At 40.0% G+C, this 16,581-nt stretch overlaps 1 protein-coding gene across 2 annotated transcripts in view; it reads right to left on the bottom strand.

The window, feature by feature from the left end:
• The window catches only part of LOC126236994 (general transcription factor 3C polypeptide 1), a 351,606-nt gene that overhangs the window by 83,369 nt on the left and 251,656 nt on the right, over positions 1-16,581 (bottom strand). For both annotated transcript variants that reach the window (XM_049946720.1, XM_049946718.1), the window contains exons 23-24: positions 15,641-15,752; positions 8,838-9,046 (exon numbers count right to left, since the gene is read on the bottom strand). In XM_049946720.1, coding sequence (XP_049802677.1) covers positions 8,838-9,046; positions 15,641-15,752 — 321 coding nt within the window. The remainder of the gene's footprint in view (positions 1-8,837; positions 9,047-15,640; positions 15,753-16,581) is intronic.

Here is a 16,581-nt window from a genome sequence, read left to right as displayed (position 1 = left end):
GGACATCTACATCTACTTCAACTATCTAATGAGTTGTTACCCTCACTTCTTAAATTGTGTGCGAGAGATGTGACATACATGGTTGACACATGCATCTTAGGTGGCCTGTATGTAACCAATATGCTCTTGTTTAATTCTGAGATACAGGTAGACATTGCCTGCAGAAGAGGACTGTAACACAACTGCTCAAGAATATTATAAAAACATTAACTTCTGCAAGATATTCCTATGCACTTTTCCCCCTGTTGTTTCTAAGTGCATAACATCCAGGAAAATGGAAACCTCAGCATATTTTTGAAAAGTTTCTGAAACAGTACATGAAGATTTGTGTAGTTTAGTGTATTTTAATGTAGTGAGTGAGACACTTAACTGGCCCCTGCATTTAAGTGATACAGCATCATCCAGGATGAATGTATATAAACAATAAGATTCACTGATGACACTGCTATCATCTGTGGACATGAAGAAGAATTACAGGACCTTTTGAAAGAAATTAACAGTTTAATGAGAACAGAGGATTGGCTAAGAGTAAACCAAAGAAACATAAAAGCATTAAGGAGCAATAGAAATGCTATTATCAACAAACTTAGCACTGAAATTGGGGACCATGTAGCAGATGAAGTGAAAGAATTTTGCTAACTTAGAAGCACAATAATACATGGCAGACAAAGCGAAGACAATGTAAGGAGCAGACTAGTGCATGCAAAGAGAGCATTCCCCACTAGAAGAAGTCTACTAGCATCAAACATCAGCCTTCATTTGTGAAAGAAATTTCTGAAAGTGCACAGCCGGAGGGCAATTGTATAGGAGGGAACTGTGAACAGTGGAAAACCATAAAAGAATAGTTTGAGATGTGTTTTTACAGGAGGGTGCTGAATATTAAGTGTACTGACAAAATAAAAAATGAAAGAGATTTTCTGCAGAATCAGCAAGGAAAGGAATATGTGGAAAACATTAAATTCAAGAAGGGGCACGATGATGGGATCTGTGTTAAGACATCAGGGAATAACTTGTGTGGCACTAGAGGGAACTACAGAAGAAATATTTTTAAGAACAGACAGATCTTAGAATATATATAACAAATAATTGAGAATTATATGTGGAAGCGCTACTCTTGAGATGACAAAATTTGCACAGGAGAGGAAAATGAGCTGCATCATAGTTCTTCAATGAAATGTACTATACAACAGTTTTACTGTTATTTCCATCTTTACCTTTTTGGAAGTGTGTTAGGAATATAATTATTGATAATGATTTACTTTGATGGGTGAGTGCGGTTATGTATCATTTGGCTAAGTTTGTGGTGTACAGGATAGAACAATGCAAGACACTGACTTCCCTTCCTGAAAATCAATCCAAGATGATTACAAAATTCTAATGATGTCAAACGTATCGCCAAAATTTTTGAAAAGCAGCAAAAAGAGTCTATATCATTATGTGTTCTATTAGTCCTGAAAATATAAAAGATACAATAAGAATTTGAAGTGTGGTTACTTCACAACAACAAATCACCCAGTAAGAAAAAAATGAGAAAACTAGTAGTCTGTTATCACCAGACCTAGAAATACACTTGCTTCCACAACCAACAAAACAGGTCACTTGTAACTTCTGAAGACTCATGACAGACATTATAAGAAGTTTTACTGGCTAGGATATTCTTCACATACTCTGCAGTGTTACACACAGTCTAGAATATTACCAAACAGTGTGAACCAGAGACAATGATGGATGTTTTACTGTTCTTTTAACATCACATGTAAACAGATACTATACTTTTGTATTGGCGAAAATAAATGACAAGAGATGAAGTGTCTCAATAGTTACTTCAAGTACACACACCAATACTGTCAATAACATGATACAAAACATAAGTCCATAACATTCTCTGATCACATAAGGACATTATACACTGATGAGCCACAACACCATGATCACTTGCTTGGTATCTTACTGGTCCACATTTGGAACGAAATACATCATTGATTCTGCATATCGGGGATCCAACAGTTTGTTGGTAGGTTTGAGGAGGTACGTGGCATTAGATGTCTATGCACAAGTCATATAATTCATGTAAACAATGGGCTGCTGACCTTCATAAGCAGTGATGGTCTCCAATAGTGACCCAATTGGGTTCCGTACGATTTATATTAGGCGAATTTGGTCACCAAGACATCAATGTGAGTTCACTATAATGTACCTCAAATCACTGTAAATGGTTCTGGCTCCAAGAACCCAGACAATTATTCTATGTGATCAAAAGTATCTGGACACTGGCTGAAAATGACTTACAAGTTTGTGGCACCCTACATCGGTAATGCTGGAATTCAATATGGTGTTGGTCCACCCTTAGCCTTGATGACAGCTTCCACTCTCGCAGGCATACATTCAATCAGGTGCTGGAAGGTTTCTTGGGGAATGGCAGCCCATTCTTCACAGAGTGCTGCATTGAGGATAGGTATCGATGTCAGTCGGTGAGGCCTGGCATGAAGCTGGCGTTCCAAAACATCCCAAAGGTGTTCTGTAGGATTCAGGTCAGGACTCCATGCAGGTCAGTCCATTACAGGGATGTTATTGTCATGTAACGACTCTGCCACAGGCTGTACATTATGAACAGATGCTCGATCATCTTGAAAGATGCGATCGCCATCACTGAATTGCTCTTCAACAGTGGAAAGCAAGAAGATGCTTAAAACATCAATGTAGGCCTGTGCTGTGGTAATGCCACACAAAACAACAAGGCGTGCAAGCCCTCCATGAAAAATTTGACCACACCGTAACACTGTCGCCTCCAAATTTTACACACACTGGCAGATGACGTTCAATGGGCATTCACCATAACCATACCCTGCCATTGGATCGCCACATTGTGTACTGTGATTAGCCACTCCACACAATATTTTTCCACTGTTCAATTGTCCAATGTTTACACTCCTTACACCAAGCGAGATGGTGTTTGGCATTTACTGGTGTGATGTGTGGCTGCTCGTCTATGAAATCCAAGTTTTCTCACCTCCTGCCTAACTGTCATAGTACTTGCAGTGGATCCTGATGCAGTCTGGAATTCCTGTGTAATAGTCTGGATAGATGTCTGCCTATTACACATTACGAGCCTCTTCAACTGCTGGCAGTCTTTGTCAGTCAACATACGAGGTCATCCTGTACATTTTAGTGCTGCACGTGTCCCTTCACGTTTTCACTTCACTATCACATCGGAAACAAAGAACCTATGGATGTTTAGGAGTGTGAAATCTTGCATACAGACATATGACACAAGTGACACACAATCACATGACCACCTTCGAAGTCCGTGAGTTCTGCGGAGTGCCCCATTCGGCTCTCTCACGATGTCTAATGACTACTGAGGTTGCTGATATGGAATACCTGACAGTAGGAGCAGCACAATGAAACTAATATGAAACACGTATGTTTTTGGGGGTGTCCAGATACTTTTGATCACATAGTGTATACTGCTGAAAGATGACATCGCTGCTGGGGAAGACATCAAACATGAAAGGATGGAGGTGGTTCGCAGCTGTCAGCATGTCTTCGATTACGACCACAGGTGCCATTAAAGCGCAGAAGGATGTCTCTCGTAGCATAATACTGCTCCCACCAGCCTGCATCTGTGGCATGCTGCATGTTTTGAGCCACAGTTCACCTTGATGACAGCATTTGTGGAGACGACCATTGACCTTGTGTAGCAAACATGTGATTCATATGAAGAACCAACATGTTTCCACTGACTGACAGTTGGATTCCACTGGTTCCATGCCCACCAAAATCGTAACTGACAAAGTCATTGGGTCAACATTTGAACATACAGAGGTGGTCTGCTGTGGAGCACCATGTTTAGCAATGTACGATGAACGGTGTGCTCCAAAACAGTTGTGTGTGCACCAACATTGTGCTCTTTTAGCAGAGATGCCACGGATCATCACCTACCCTGCTTTACACAGCAGACAAGCCTCCACACCCCACGTTCTGTGAAGAATAGTGGATATCCAACCATTTAATACCTAGTGGTAGTATCACTGTCCTACCTCTTTCCGTAGATGCTCACAACAGTAGCACGTGAGCATTCAACCAGCTTCACCGTTTTCAGTATAGTCATTCACTGGTTTTGCGTAATAATAATGTGCCCTTTCTCAAAGTCACTTATCTCAATGGGTGTCCCATTTGCAACCCATACTAGCTAGCTAGCAGCTAGGGTGATCCCCTGTCCATGTCTGCTCCATTTACATACTTTTGTTAACACATCATGTGCCCACAACACAACCAGGCTGCATCCAACACCACAGTGGGCAGCAGTCATAACACTTTGTCTTATCAGTGTATATTATGCTATGAGGTCAAGATGCTGCTATGTATAGAAGCAAACAATCTATAACCATGTAACATTTTTTTTTTTTTTTTTTTTTTTTTTTTTTTTTTTTTTTTTTTTTTTGGCCATCAGTCTTCTGGCTGGTTTGATGCGGCCCGCCACGAATTCCTGTCCTGTGCTAACCTCTTCATCTCAGAGTAGCACTTGCAACCTACATCCTCAATTATTTGCTGGATGTTTTCCAATCTGTCTTCCTCTACAGTTTTTGCCCTCTACAGCTCCCTCTAGTACCATGGAAGTCATTCCCTCATGTCTTAACAGATGTCCTATCATCCTGTCCCTTCTCCTTATCAGTATTTTCCATGTATTCCTTTCCTCTCCGAATCTGTGCAGAATCTCTTCCAATGTAACATTATTGACTCAATTGTCACTAGAGTTGTCGAGTAACATCATTATGAAATAATTCAAAAATTTCATGAATAGCTGCTCCAGCATACGTTTAACACTTACTATAGCTCCATCAAAATCAAAGGAGCAAACTTATACAGTAATGTGACAGCAAATGGGACATCAATTTCATATGGATATCAAGACCACCTGAAGTATGTAGCAGTGTAAGCAGAGGAAGTAGTGATGTTGGATGCTGGGGTCTGGAGCAAAGTCGATGTTCTAACTCATCTAAGCCACTGTTCCAGAGGTCTATAATATGTTAAATTATCTACTTCAAAATTTGAAATATTGTATAAAAACTATGTATTTTCCATATACAAACTGAGGATGGCAATCATGCCAAAATAAGCCCACTGTAATAAACAATACAATTGAAACTTCCTGGCAGATTAAAACTGTGTGCCCGACCGAGACTCGAACAGGTACTGGCAGAAGTAAAGCTGTGAGTACCGGGCGTGAGTCGTGCTTCGGTAGCTCAGTTGGTAGAGCACTTGCCCGCGAAAGGCAATGGTCCCGAGTTCGAGTCTCGGTCGGGCACACAGTTTTAATCTGCCAGGAAGTTTCATATCAGCGCACACTCCGCTGCAGAGTGAAAATCTCATTCTGAATACAATTGAACACAGCAGCAGTTTGGTCGCACAGCATAATGTACAGGGTGTCCGAAAAGACTTTCCCTGATTACTTAAATTGATAACTCAGGCTAGAAGTAAGATACATATATGAAACTTGTGTCGAATTGTTTACAACTATCAAAGTTTTTTTTCTGTTTTAGGTTCGCAGTACGTAAGTAGCGGATGAGGTGCAGTGCCCAAGAAGCCATGTTAACCAATCAGAGGAGGCACAGTGTGTCCTGTGGTTCCATGAGACACGATCACCAACCACAGTGCAGAGACACTTCCAGACAACATTTGGAAGGAATCCACCTGATGTCAAGAGCATTGAAGCCTGGTATGAGAAGTTCAAGAATACAGGATCGGTTGCTGACCTTCCGAGGTCTGTTCGACCAAGAACCCCAGCAGATAGGGTGGAAGCTGTAAGGCAGTCTTTTCTGTGAAGTCCGAAGAAATCGGTGCGCAGGGCCTCACGTTAATTACAGATGCCAAAAAGCTCTCTCCATGACATTTTACACAAATATTTATTGTTTTGTGCATACAAAGTGCAAATCGTTCAGGCCTTGTTTCCCAATGACAGTACACGTCGATATGACTTTGCGATCGAAATGCTGCCAACGGTCTAGCCTCCATGCTCTCCTGACATAACCCCATTAGACTTCTTTTTATGGGGTTATGTCAAGAACGAGGTCTACCTAACACGTGTACCAGATCTTGAAACCCTGCGGCAACGGATAACTACAGTCGTTGAATCGATACCTCCAGTGATGTTGGCTAATGTGTGGATGGAAACTGAATATCGCCTAGATGTGCTATGTGCCACCAAGGGTGCTCATGTGGAAGTTTACTGATGCGTGAAAAAAACTTTGATAGTTTGTAAACAATTAGACACCAGTTTCATATTTGTATCTTACTTCTAGCCTGAGTCACCAATTTATGTAATCAGGGAAAGACTTTTCGGACACCCAGTATAATGTCGTCATATGGCATATGTGATGCAGCAGGCCCAAATGAGTTCAAATTCTCTGATAATTTTGTTTTAAATATCACTTCAGCTCTGAAAAGCAAAGTAGAGTTTGGCATTCTGTCCCTATACGGTCCAATTGGGTCCATCTGACCACGTCATCTGCTGCAAATGGCATCACGGGATGCGGTAGGGAGGAGCATGGGGTCAGCGAACCACTCTCCGGCCACTGTCAGGTTTCTTGACCTTTAAACCACTACTACTCGGTCAAGTAGCTACTCAGCTGGCCTCACAGGGCTGAGAGCACCCTGTTCCCTTCTCACACCAAGGAAAACTTCCTAGCAGTACTGGGAATCGAACCCAGGTCCCCCGCATGGCAGTCTACTGTGCTGACTAGTCAGTTATGCAGACAGACATTGCAGCTCTTAAGGATGACTTACTAACAAAACTCCTAAGACTGTAATTGATACCACAGCAACTCATGCTAGAATTTCTGAAGCTTTCTGACAAAGGTAAAAGGCTGCAACATAAATACAATACCAGAGAATGCACTGTGAGTAATACCAGAGATGAATCATCAACAAATCAATAAGTGCAATGGTCAAAGATTAAAGTGATGACTTGAAACTCATCAGAGATGAAGTACTAACTTCAATTAACACGGATGGTGGAAGGAAGCAACCATGGCCATTTTAAGAAGCTATGCCTGGAAACATTAGCTTAGAGTTCATGATGACAAGGTCATTACAAATGGAGCACAAGCTTGGATTTAATAAGGATGAGGACGGAAATCACACAGGGCTTTATCTAAGCCACTATTCCAACATTCACTTTAAGTAATTCAGAGAATGGATGAGACAACTAAATCAAGACAACAAATTGGAGATTTATTTGAACCTTTTTCCTATGGAGGAGAGTACATTGTCTCCATCACGGTGGCTTCTAGCTCACTGGAACTACATCAGCATCCATATGAAGTGACTGAGGGGAAATAATAGAACATGTATTTTTCCACGTAGGGCATGATTCCATGATTATGAGTCTACAAAAGCAGCACTCACTCAAGAAATGGATCAGTTAGTGGTTGGCAAAAGTTCTTGGCATATCACTGATAATTTATGGTGTCAAATCGATGTTACACAACATTTAGAAAGAATTTAATTCTCACTGTTCCAAATTTATGCAAATAATTAATATTCCAAACGTATTTTAATGCTCAGTATGTATCTCTCTATCCCGATGACTCCTCGGTGAATTGGTAAAGAGTACGATAGGCAACTACTTGTACTATGAGTGTTGCCCAAAAAGTAATGCACTGCATATTTTTCCTCGACAATTCTTTATTGAACAAAATGAGAATTACACACGCAAAAGAATGGTGCTTTATCTACACACCCTATTTTCCATGTAATTTCCATTCCATTCTATGGCTTTCCTCCAGTGCGAAACAAGGTCGTGTATGCCCTGTTGGCACCAACCCTTGTCCTGGTAGCAGAGCCAATGCTTCATTGTGTGAATCACCTCCTCATTGTCCTCAAAATCTCTTCCAAAAATGGCATCATTTAATGGCCCAAAAATGTGGAAGTCCAAGGCAGCTAGGTCAGGGCTGTTAGGTGTGAGAGATGCGGATGGTCTCCCTGGAGCTCCACTGAACCGCCTTCTGATGACCTCACCCTCTGTGCCCAGCGACTAACTGTACTTATGTTGACATCAGATGCTCCATATACTTTGCACAAGCATTTGTGAATATTCGCCACAGTTTCTTTCTCTGTTGTAAGAAATTCAATGATGGCATGTTGCTTATAACATACATCACCTACAGACATCATTCTGAAACTATCCTGCAGCTACACTGTCGGTTGGAAGTGACGGAAACTTGGCATGCTGACTCAGGAGATACACACACAATGTTTTGCAATCATAGCATTTTTTCGGCTGAGAAAAAAAATGCGGTGCATTACTTTCTGGGCACGAAATCCGATGGGCACCTATTACTGTCATCATACTGTGTAGGTCATTTACATAATGTGAACTCTGTGAACAGTAACTTATAAAGTAGCTTTAAATGATGCAACAAAATCGAAAAATTGACAGTGGTGAATAATCTTTGAAAGATGTGTTTTAAAAGACAGAAATAAGTGAATTATGAGAGCTTTTGCAACGTGTGTTGTAACGATACCTGAATACTTTTCTTTTTTTGCTTCTGCCTCTGTTCTGCCATTAATGATGGGCAATTGCAATTTGTGTATTGTGTTTCTGAGGCAGGGATTGATAACCACTACAGCATTTGCCTAGATGAGTGTAGCAAATTGCCTAATACCCGCACTTAGACTGTACGGTGTACCAAACCAACAGCTGTTAATCTGATGTACAAATCTGATCTGGATTTGGCTCATTGTTCACATAAAAAATTTAACATACAGCGCACTGAGCTATATGAGTACATTTTCAACAGACCTTAACACCATTTAAATAATTTTGCAACACAAACCTGATAGAGAGCTGGAATGGAGAACATGACAATGGCAGGAAATTTCCTTTTCTCTGTGCCAAATGCATATAATTCTTCTTAAGAGATACTATTTGATCTTCACGGATCTTTTTCATTGCAGATCTGAGCAAATTATCTGGAAACTGTTGGTAAACTTTAAACAGCTGATATGCCCAAGAAGTCTTGTCTTGCACACAGCACAGGGAACTCTGTGGATTAGGAAATAAAATTATCATACAAGAAGTTTATTCCCTTAAAGCATCAATCACTAAGCATATCAGTGACAACATGTATCATGAAGAGCAAATGGTTTATCACAAGCACACAGAGTGGCATTGTCTTTGTCCTCAGATATCATGGTGATATACATGGTGCTTCAAAAATACTTTTCCAATCTTTGGGGAAAGGTTTCTTACAACACAATTTAAAAAAAAAAATTCCCATATAAAAATATATACAAAAATCCTTCTTTTTGAATTATTGATAAAAGTTGATATTCATCAGCTGTGCAGGTATAACTTCACTTATCTATGCACCCATTTGACTCACTGAACCCTAGATGGTGTTATGTTGCCGGGAGACTTGTTTACATTCATCATTCATCTGTCTTCAAGTGCCCATTGTATACTTGTACTACAGGCAGTGAGTTAACTGAAAATGCTCTGTTCGAACATGACAGGATACTCATTCTGTGAGCAGCTGTGTAAGGCGACAAAAATGGTAATGGACACAACACCACACAGCTTGTATTAGATGGTGTCTTCAGACTGAAGGCAGCTGAGTCATCCAACCTTTGGTACTGTATATCGTCACTTTGCTGAGACACGATACATGGCACCACAGATGACTGCCCGAGGAAAACCACTTGTTGCTCATATGACTGATAAGGAAGAGCACATTGTACAAGCTTTTGAGGAGGAGCCAGCTATCAAGTTCAGCATGGAAGATACTCCATGGGCACCTCTTGTACCCGTATCTTCTTCAACTTGTGCAGGCGCTTATGCCTGATGACCACCCACCACAGGAAACACTTTGCTGATTATTTGTCGCACAGATTGCCAATCTGTTGCTTGTCTCTTTGGTTTTGTTTAGAGATGAGGTCATTTGAAAGAGATGGAATAACAAATTTCCACAACCAATACATATGGGTCAATAGCAATACTCATGCTAGAGTACAGGCTAGACATCAGCATCAGTTTAAGGTTAATGTACGAGCCTGATTTGTAGGTGACTGTCTGTTAGGGTCATATGTTCTCCCAGCATATCTTATAGGTCCTGTCTGCAGGGACTTCATTCTGAACACTCTCTAAGATTTACTAGAGGGTGTGCATCTTTAAATTAGAAGAAACATGTGTTCTTGCATAATGGAGGTCCAGCACATTTCAGTCTCAGTGTTTGAAATGCACTGGCTGGTATCTACTATAACAGATGCATAGGTAAAGGAGGACAGGTCTCATGCCCTGATGTACCTCTGTCCCCAATCTTCTGGATTATTATCTCTGGGGCATCTTAAACAATTGGTCTAGATAGCAGACCACTCACAAGCACACACGCTTCATCACTGTGTTATGGAAGCCTGTGAAACCATTCAAAACTATCAGGACATATTTGAAATAGTGCAACAGTCCATGATTTGACAACAGCATTTATTTTTAGAAGCAAAGAGGTCATTCTGAGGATTTATTATGAGTTTACATAATGAGCACAAATCACTTATACTGTAAACTATCATTATAACTTAAATACGAAGGACTTCCAGATGTATGTTTGTATGAATGTTTGGTGTAAGGAACCTGTCCCCAAAGTTTGCAGAAGTATTTTTGGAACACTGTGTATAATGTAAAAGTTTTACTACACTATTTATGAAGTTACACCGGACTGAAACATGAAAATAGTGATTTCTGCAGTGTTCATTATTTTTGAGCCATAAGAATAGACGATAAATAAAGTGTCAAACAATAAATATGAGACATGAAATTTCTAAAATACCGTTAAACAATGCTAAGTCCAGGATGGAATAGCAGCAATATGAAAAGGATACATTGCTACTCACGAGATGCAGAGAGGCACAATGAAAAGATTGTTAAACACAAAAGTTTCAGACAAAAAGGTCCTTCTTCCAAAATAGAAAACATGCGCGCGCGTGCTCCCACACGCCCACACACACAAACACAAACACAAACACACACACACACACACACACACACACACACACACACACACGGCCTGAGCTTGAGTGAAAGTGTGTGTGTTTTCTACTGCGGAAGAAGGACCTTTCCTCCGAAAGCTTAAATGTTTAACAGTATTTTCATTGTGCCTGTCTGCAACTCAACACCTCTTCTATGTGGTTAGTAGCAATCTATCTTTTTCAGATAATTGCTTGAATACTAAAGAACAATGATTATAATATCTTAACAAAATATCAGCATAACCATATATTTGTTTACATGATGTAAGTATACAATATTTCCATTAATACATTTGTTATTGAAGTCCCAAGATGTTTTTGAAATGAGGATGGAAAAATGGTAATCTAATACTGGAAATGTTCATGCGTGTACATTTTTAACTGATACATAAAAATTTCCATTATATGCTACTGCTGCCACAGAAAATTTGTCATAAAATAGGGTACCGGTAAGTGGCATGACTGAGGAGTGGACAATCTTGTTCATATAAAAGGCAGAGAAAAAATTGATTCTCCATTTTTATATTTTCAGTGGTGTGTTTTCACATGGATAGGATTACTGATCACTGCATGAATTGTGAACTGTGAAGCTTTTATCAAGAGAGTAGTTGATTTTATTTTGAATATATATTTCCATTTTTATTAATGCTCATTTCTCCATCCATACAGTATGGAGAAAAGTGATCTGATAATGTCAGTAATGTACCATTGTGGAGCTACAGCCATAAAATGACAGCCTATCTGTGATAATCATGAACATGTTTGTGTGTGCCTAGCAGTTTTTTTTTTTTTCATCTGACTAAGCTGCTGCTGTGTTATGCCGTGAGTGTTGTGCTCCACAGCACCTGCTATCACATGCTGAACTGTGCCACAGACAGATATACTAATAACCAGCTAACCAACATGCAATACTGCTTATAGAGCAGTGGGATGCAGTGCTATAGGTGCAAACATATGAAATACTGTACTGAACATTTCTCAAAGAGAAGACTACCAGCAGTCACCAACATTAAGGCTGTGGACCATCAGTTAAGAGAAAAGGGCACATTTGCACCTGAAGAGGTCAATAAAGGATGGCAGCAAATAGTGGGGACTCTGGAATTTGATGAAGAGTTATTCCAGCAATCTGAAACAACTGCTTCACCCAGCATAAGAGCAACAGCTTAAAACAGACCAAGGTGTAGCAATCCTACTTGTTCTTATATTGCTCCTGGCTTTAATATAATTTTTCTTTATTTAATGTTGTTTTGTTAATATCACATTTAGTTTGTTGTTACCTACTGAGTTGTAAACATTATATTGTAAGTTATTTCATATAACAGCTACTATGTACAGTGACTAAGTAACTAAAACCAACTTAAAGCTGTTTGACAGGCAGAACTCGTCTGTGAAAGCATACTGTAAAAGTGTCGTGACTCTGTCAAAACATGCATGCAGTGTTGGTGTTGATATCATCAACATAATGTTTAATTATTGGAGACAACCTAATCACTGATAGGGAATTTGAGCCAATAAATGTGGAAAGGTCACTACTTAATTTCTGCAGTGTTGTGTTTATCATTAAAAATCTTGTTAGTAAATCAAATTATAACAAAATGGCAGACATCGAAGAGCAGCAACACTACTAGCAAGGCAAAAGCCAAGTCAGTAACACTACAAGCTCATGATCTCTCTGTCACACATCAGCTTGTTTGGAAAATCAGAAAGGAAAATTGTTTACATTCTTCCCACACACAAAAGATCCAGTCCTAGACAATAGAAGACTGTAAAAGAGCAAATCTCTTTTTGTCCCGGATATCAAGGCATTTTTCCTACTTCATCCTGTTTACAGACAAGGCTGTTTTTACTAAGGAGCAGTATTTAATGTCTACAACCATCACCAGCTGGTGTATTAGAGTCCTGATTACATTCAAGAATATGGTCAATGGGGAAGGTTTTCAGTGTATGCCTGGGCAGGAATTTTTGGTAGCAACTTGACTCGCCATTTCATTCTATCTCCCTGATTAAGTGGACATAATCATTGACATTTTTTGCAAGAGGAATTACCTATACTGTTCAAAGGCATCGTTTTGCACATACACTGAAGGATATTGTTCCAATGGGATGATGCAGTGCTGCATACCAGCAACAGTTAATAAAATGTTTGCTCACAGGTAAGCTGAGCATGACAGTCCCAAGAGTGGTCTGCTGGAAATTTTGCTACGGAATTTTATGAAAGACCACATATGCCAGACACTGATCAATACACTTCAAGAGCTGGTCACATTAATTTTTGAGGCAGCAACACCCACGTGCAACATGACAAGAATTTTTGAGATGGTGGGTCAATCATCTCTTGAATGTAGTGATGCCAGATAGCGATTTTGGAGCATTTTCTGAAAAATATGTGATGTCAGAAAATAGTATTTATTTTCTTTTTCACCACAGTCTTAGTTCACACTTCAACCTGATGATCTACTGTACTTCACTGTACTCAATTTGACATCATCTACCCTGTTATGACTTTATTATCAAGTTCTTTTTCTCAACCCTGTATAACAATACAACCTGCTTCAGCTGAAGCCAGGTCATGATGAAGAGCCTCAAGTGAATCTTGCAAAAACTGATGACAGAGATTTTGCTATGAAATCCCTACCAGACATAAAAACCTCACATCCAACACTGAGGTGACAAAAGTCAAGGCACATACACAGATGACACTACGATTATGTACATAAGGTATAAAAGGGCAGCACATTGCCAGAACTGCCATTTGTACTCAGATGATTCATGTGAAAAGGTTTCTGACATGATTATGGCCACACGATGGCAATTAATAGACTCTGAATGCGGAATGGTAGTTGGACCTAGACACATGGGACATTCCATTTTGGAAATTCTTAGGGAATTCAATACTCTGAGATCCACAATGTCACGAGTGTGCTGTAAATCCCAAATTTCGGGCATTACCTCTCACCACAGACAATGCAGTGGCCAATGGCCTTCACTTAACAACCAAGAGCAGCGACATCTGTGTGGAGTTGTCAGCACTAACAGATAAGCAACACTGTGTGAACTAACTGCAGAAATCAGTGTGGGATGTATGATGTACATATCCATTAGGACAGTGCAGCAAAATCCGGCATTAATGTTCAATGGCAGCCGACAACTGATGCTAACAGCACGACATTGCCTGCAGCACCTCTCCTGGGCTTGTGACCATATCAGTTGGACCCTAGACAACTGGAAAACCATGGAGAGGTCAGATGAGACCTGATTTCAGTTGGTAAGAGCCGATGATAGGGTTCGAGTGTGATGCAGACCCCATGAAGCCATGGACCCCAAGTTGTCAACAAGGCACTGTGCAAGCTGATGGTGATCCCATAGTAGTGTGGGCTGTATTTACATGGCATGGACTGGGTCCTGTGGTCCAACTGGACTGATCACTAACTGGAAATGGTTATGTCTGGCTACTTGGAGATGATTTGCAGCCATTCATGGACTTCATGTTCTCAAACAATGACGAAATTTTTATGGATGACAATGTACAATGTCACCCGACCACAATTGTTCGCGAATGGTTTGAAGAACATTCTGGACAATTCGAGTCAATGATTTGGCCTCCCAGATTGCCCGACATGAATTCTGTCTCACATTTACGGGACATAATCGAGAGGTCAGTTCACACACAAAATCCTATAACAGCAACACTTCCGGAATTATGGGCAGCTATAAAGGCATCATGGCTCAATATTTCTACAGGGGACTTCCAAGTATTGAGTAGCTGAACTATGCTGGGCAAAAGGTGGTCTAACACAATATCAGGAGGTATCCCATGACTTTTGTCGCCTCAGTGTAAATATAAACAGTTGGTGGACTTTCATTAGTAAAATAGATATCTTTCACTGACCATTATGGAAAAAAAAACACCCAAGAAGCAAATAAAAAGAACATGTAAGTTGTGAATTTAGAAAAAACTTGAAACAAGAAAGTTAAAAGAAATTTATTTAAAAAAAATGCATCAAGAAATTACAGATTGAGGGAGATGGTACTGAAAGTATAGACCTGGCACAGAAAACCACAGGAGGTCAGACACTGACAGAGCGGTGCTGTAAAGAACAAGCTGTAAACAGGTAAATATGATCCTTAGGGAGTGCACTCAGAATGAAGTGGGCTAATGGATCACGAGAGCAAAGCAAAACTCTATGATCTGGCCCATACGGGCCAATCAGGACCAACCATCCTCCGTGTCATCCTATGTCAATAGCATCATTTGGAGTGGTACAGAGTGACATGGAGTCAGCACACTATTCTCCCAGCCATTGCTGGCATCCTAGACCTTGGTGCCACTACTTTTCACTCAAGTGGCTCCTTAATTAGCATCATGAAGCTGAGTGCACTCTGTTCCCATCCTACCGCCAAGAAAAAATTCTTGACAGTACCAGGAATTGAACCCAGGCACAAAAGGTAATAAAAGGAGCCAATGAAAAAATTTACCAGATGATGTATGCAAATGAAGTCTATATGAACTAAGACAGCCTTCAAGTGTTATTATCGTAGACACTTTGCCAAGGCCAATAATTACAGAAAGTTATTATTTTGTTATACAATAAAAATATTAGAATGTATAACTCACATGAATGACAGATTGTATCACAGCTTTCTGAATATCCGTAATACATTTTACATCCTGGAAAAATCCTCGCTTTTTCAGCGACTTTGATGGGCGTATAATTTCATATTTCTTCCTGTTGGAGAGGGATACATGAATGAGATTTAAATTAATCAGTTAAATTCAAACAAAAGCAATAAATAGTTTACCATATTGTTGCAAAGAAATTAAACATTTACAAAAGACACACTATTATTATGTTTTAAGCAAGTATGCGTAGTGGCAATATGAGGAAGGATAATCAAATATATAACATATATTATCTGATTAAATGTATCAGAACACCTGTCTCGTAGTCATTCCTCCTCAAGTAGTGTAATCAGAGGAATTAGTGATGTTGGATGCTGGGGTCTAGAGCAAAGTTGATGTTCTAACTCACCCCAGAGGTCTTCCTTCAGGCTTGGGCCAGTCCATTTCAGGAATGTTACAGCCTACAAACCACTGCCTCACGGATGCTACTTTATGATAGGATCCATAAACATGGTGATACAATCACTGTCTCTGAACTCATCCTCAACTGTATACTGTACACAATGCTGTAAATTGCTCTGATGCATTTAGTGTTTTTCTAAGTGCAATGAGGGGACCACACCCTACCATAGGAAATCACCCCCATTTCATAAAACCACCTCGTCCATGCTTCACTGTTGGCACTTCACATGATGGCAAGTAATGTTCTCTAGGTATCTGAGGCAATAGGAGAAGGATAATCAAATATATGACATATATTATCTGATTAAATGTGTCAGGACACCTGCCTCATAGTCCATTCCTCCTCAAGTAGCATAACCAGGGGAAGTAGTGATGTCGGATGCTGAGTATAGTGTGATTCATCATTCTGGACCACTCATTTCCAATCATCCACATCCAGTAGCATTGCTCTTTACACCACCTCCAACATTATC

This window comes from Schistocerca nitens, chromosome 2, assembly GCF_023898315.1.
Source record: "Schistocerca nitens isolate TAMUIC-IGC-003100 chromosome 2, iqSchNite1.1, whole genome shotgun sequence".
Classification (NCBI taxonomy): Eukaryota; Metazoa; Arthropoda; class Insecta; order Orthoptera; family Acrididae; genus Schistocerca; species Schistocerca nitens.
The sequence above is the reverse complement of the archived record's forward strand: the minus strand, read 5'-3'. Positions and strand labels throughout refer to the sequence as shown.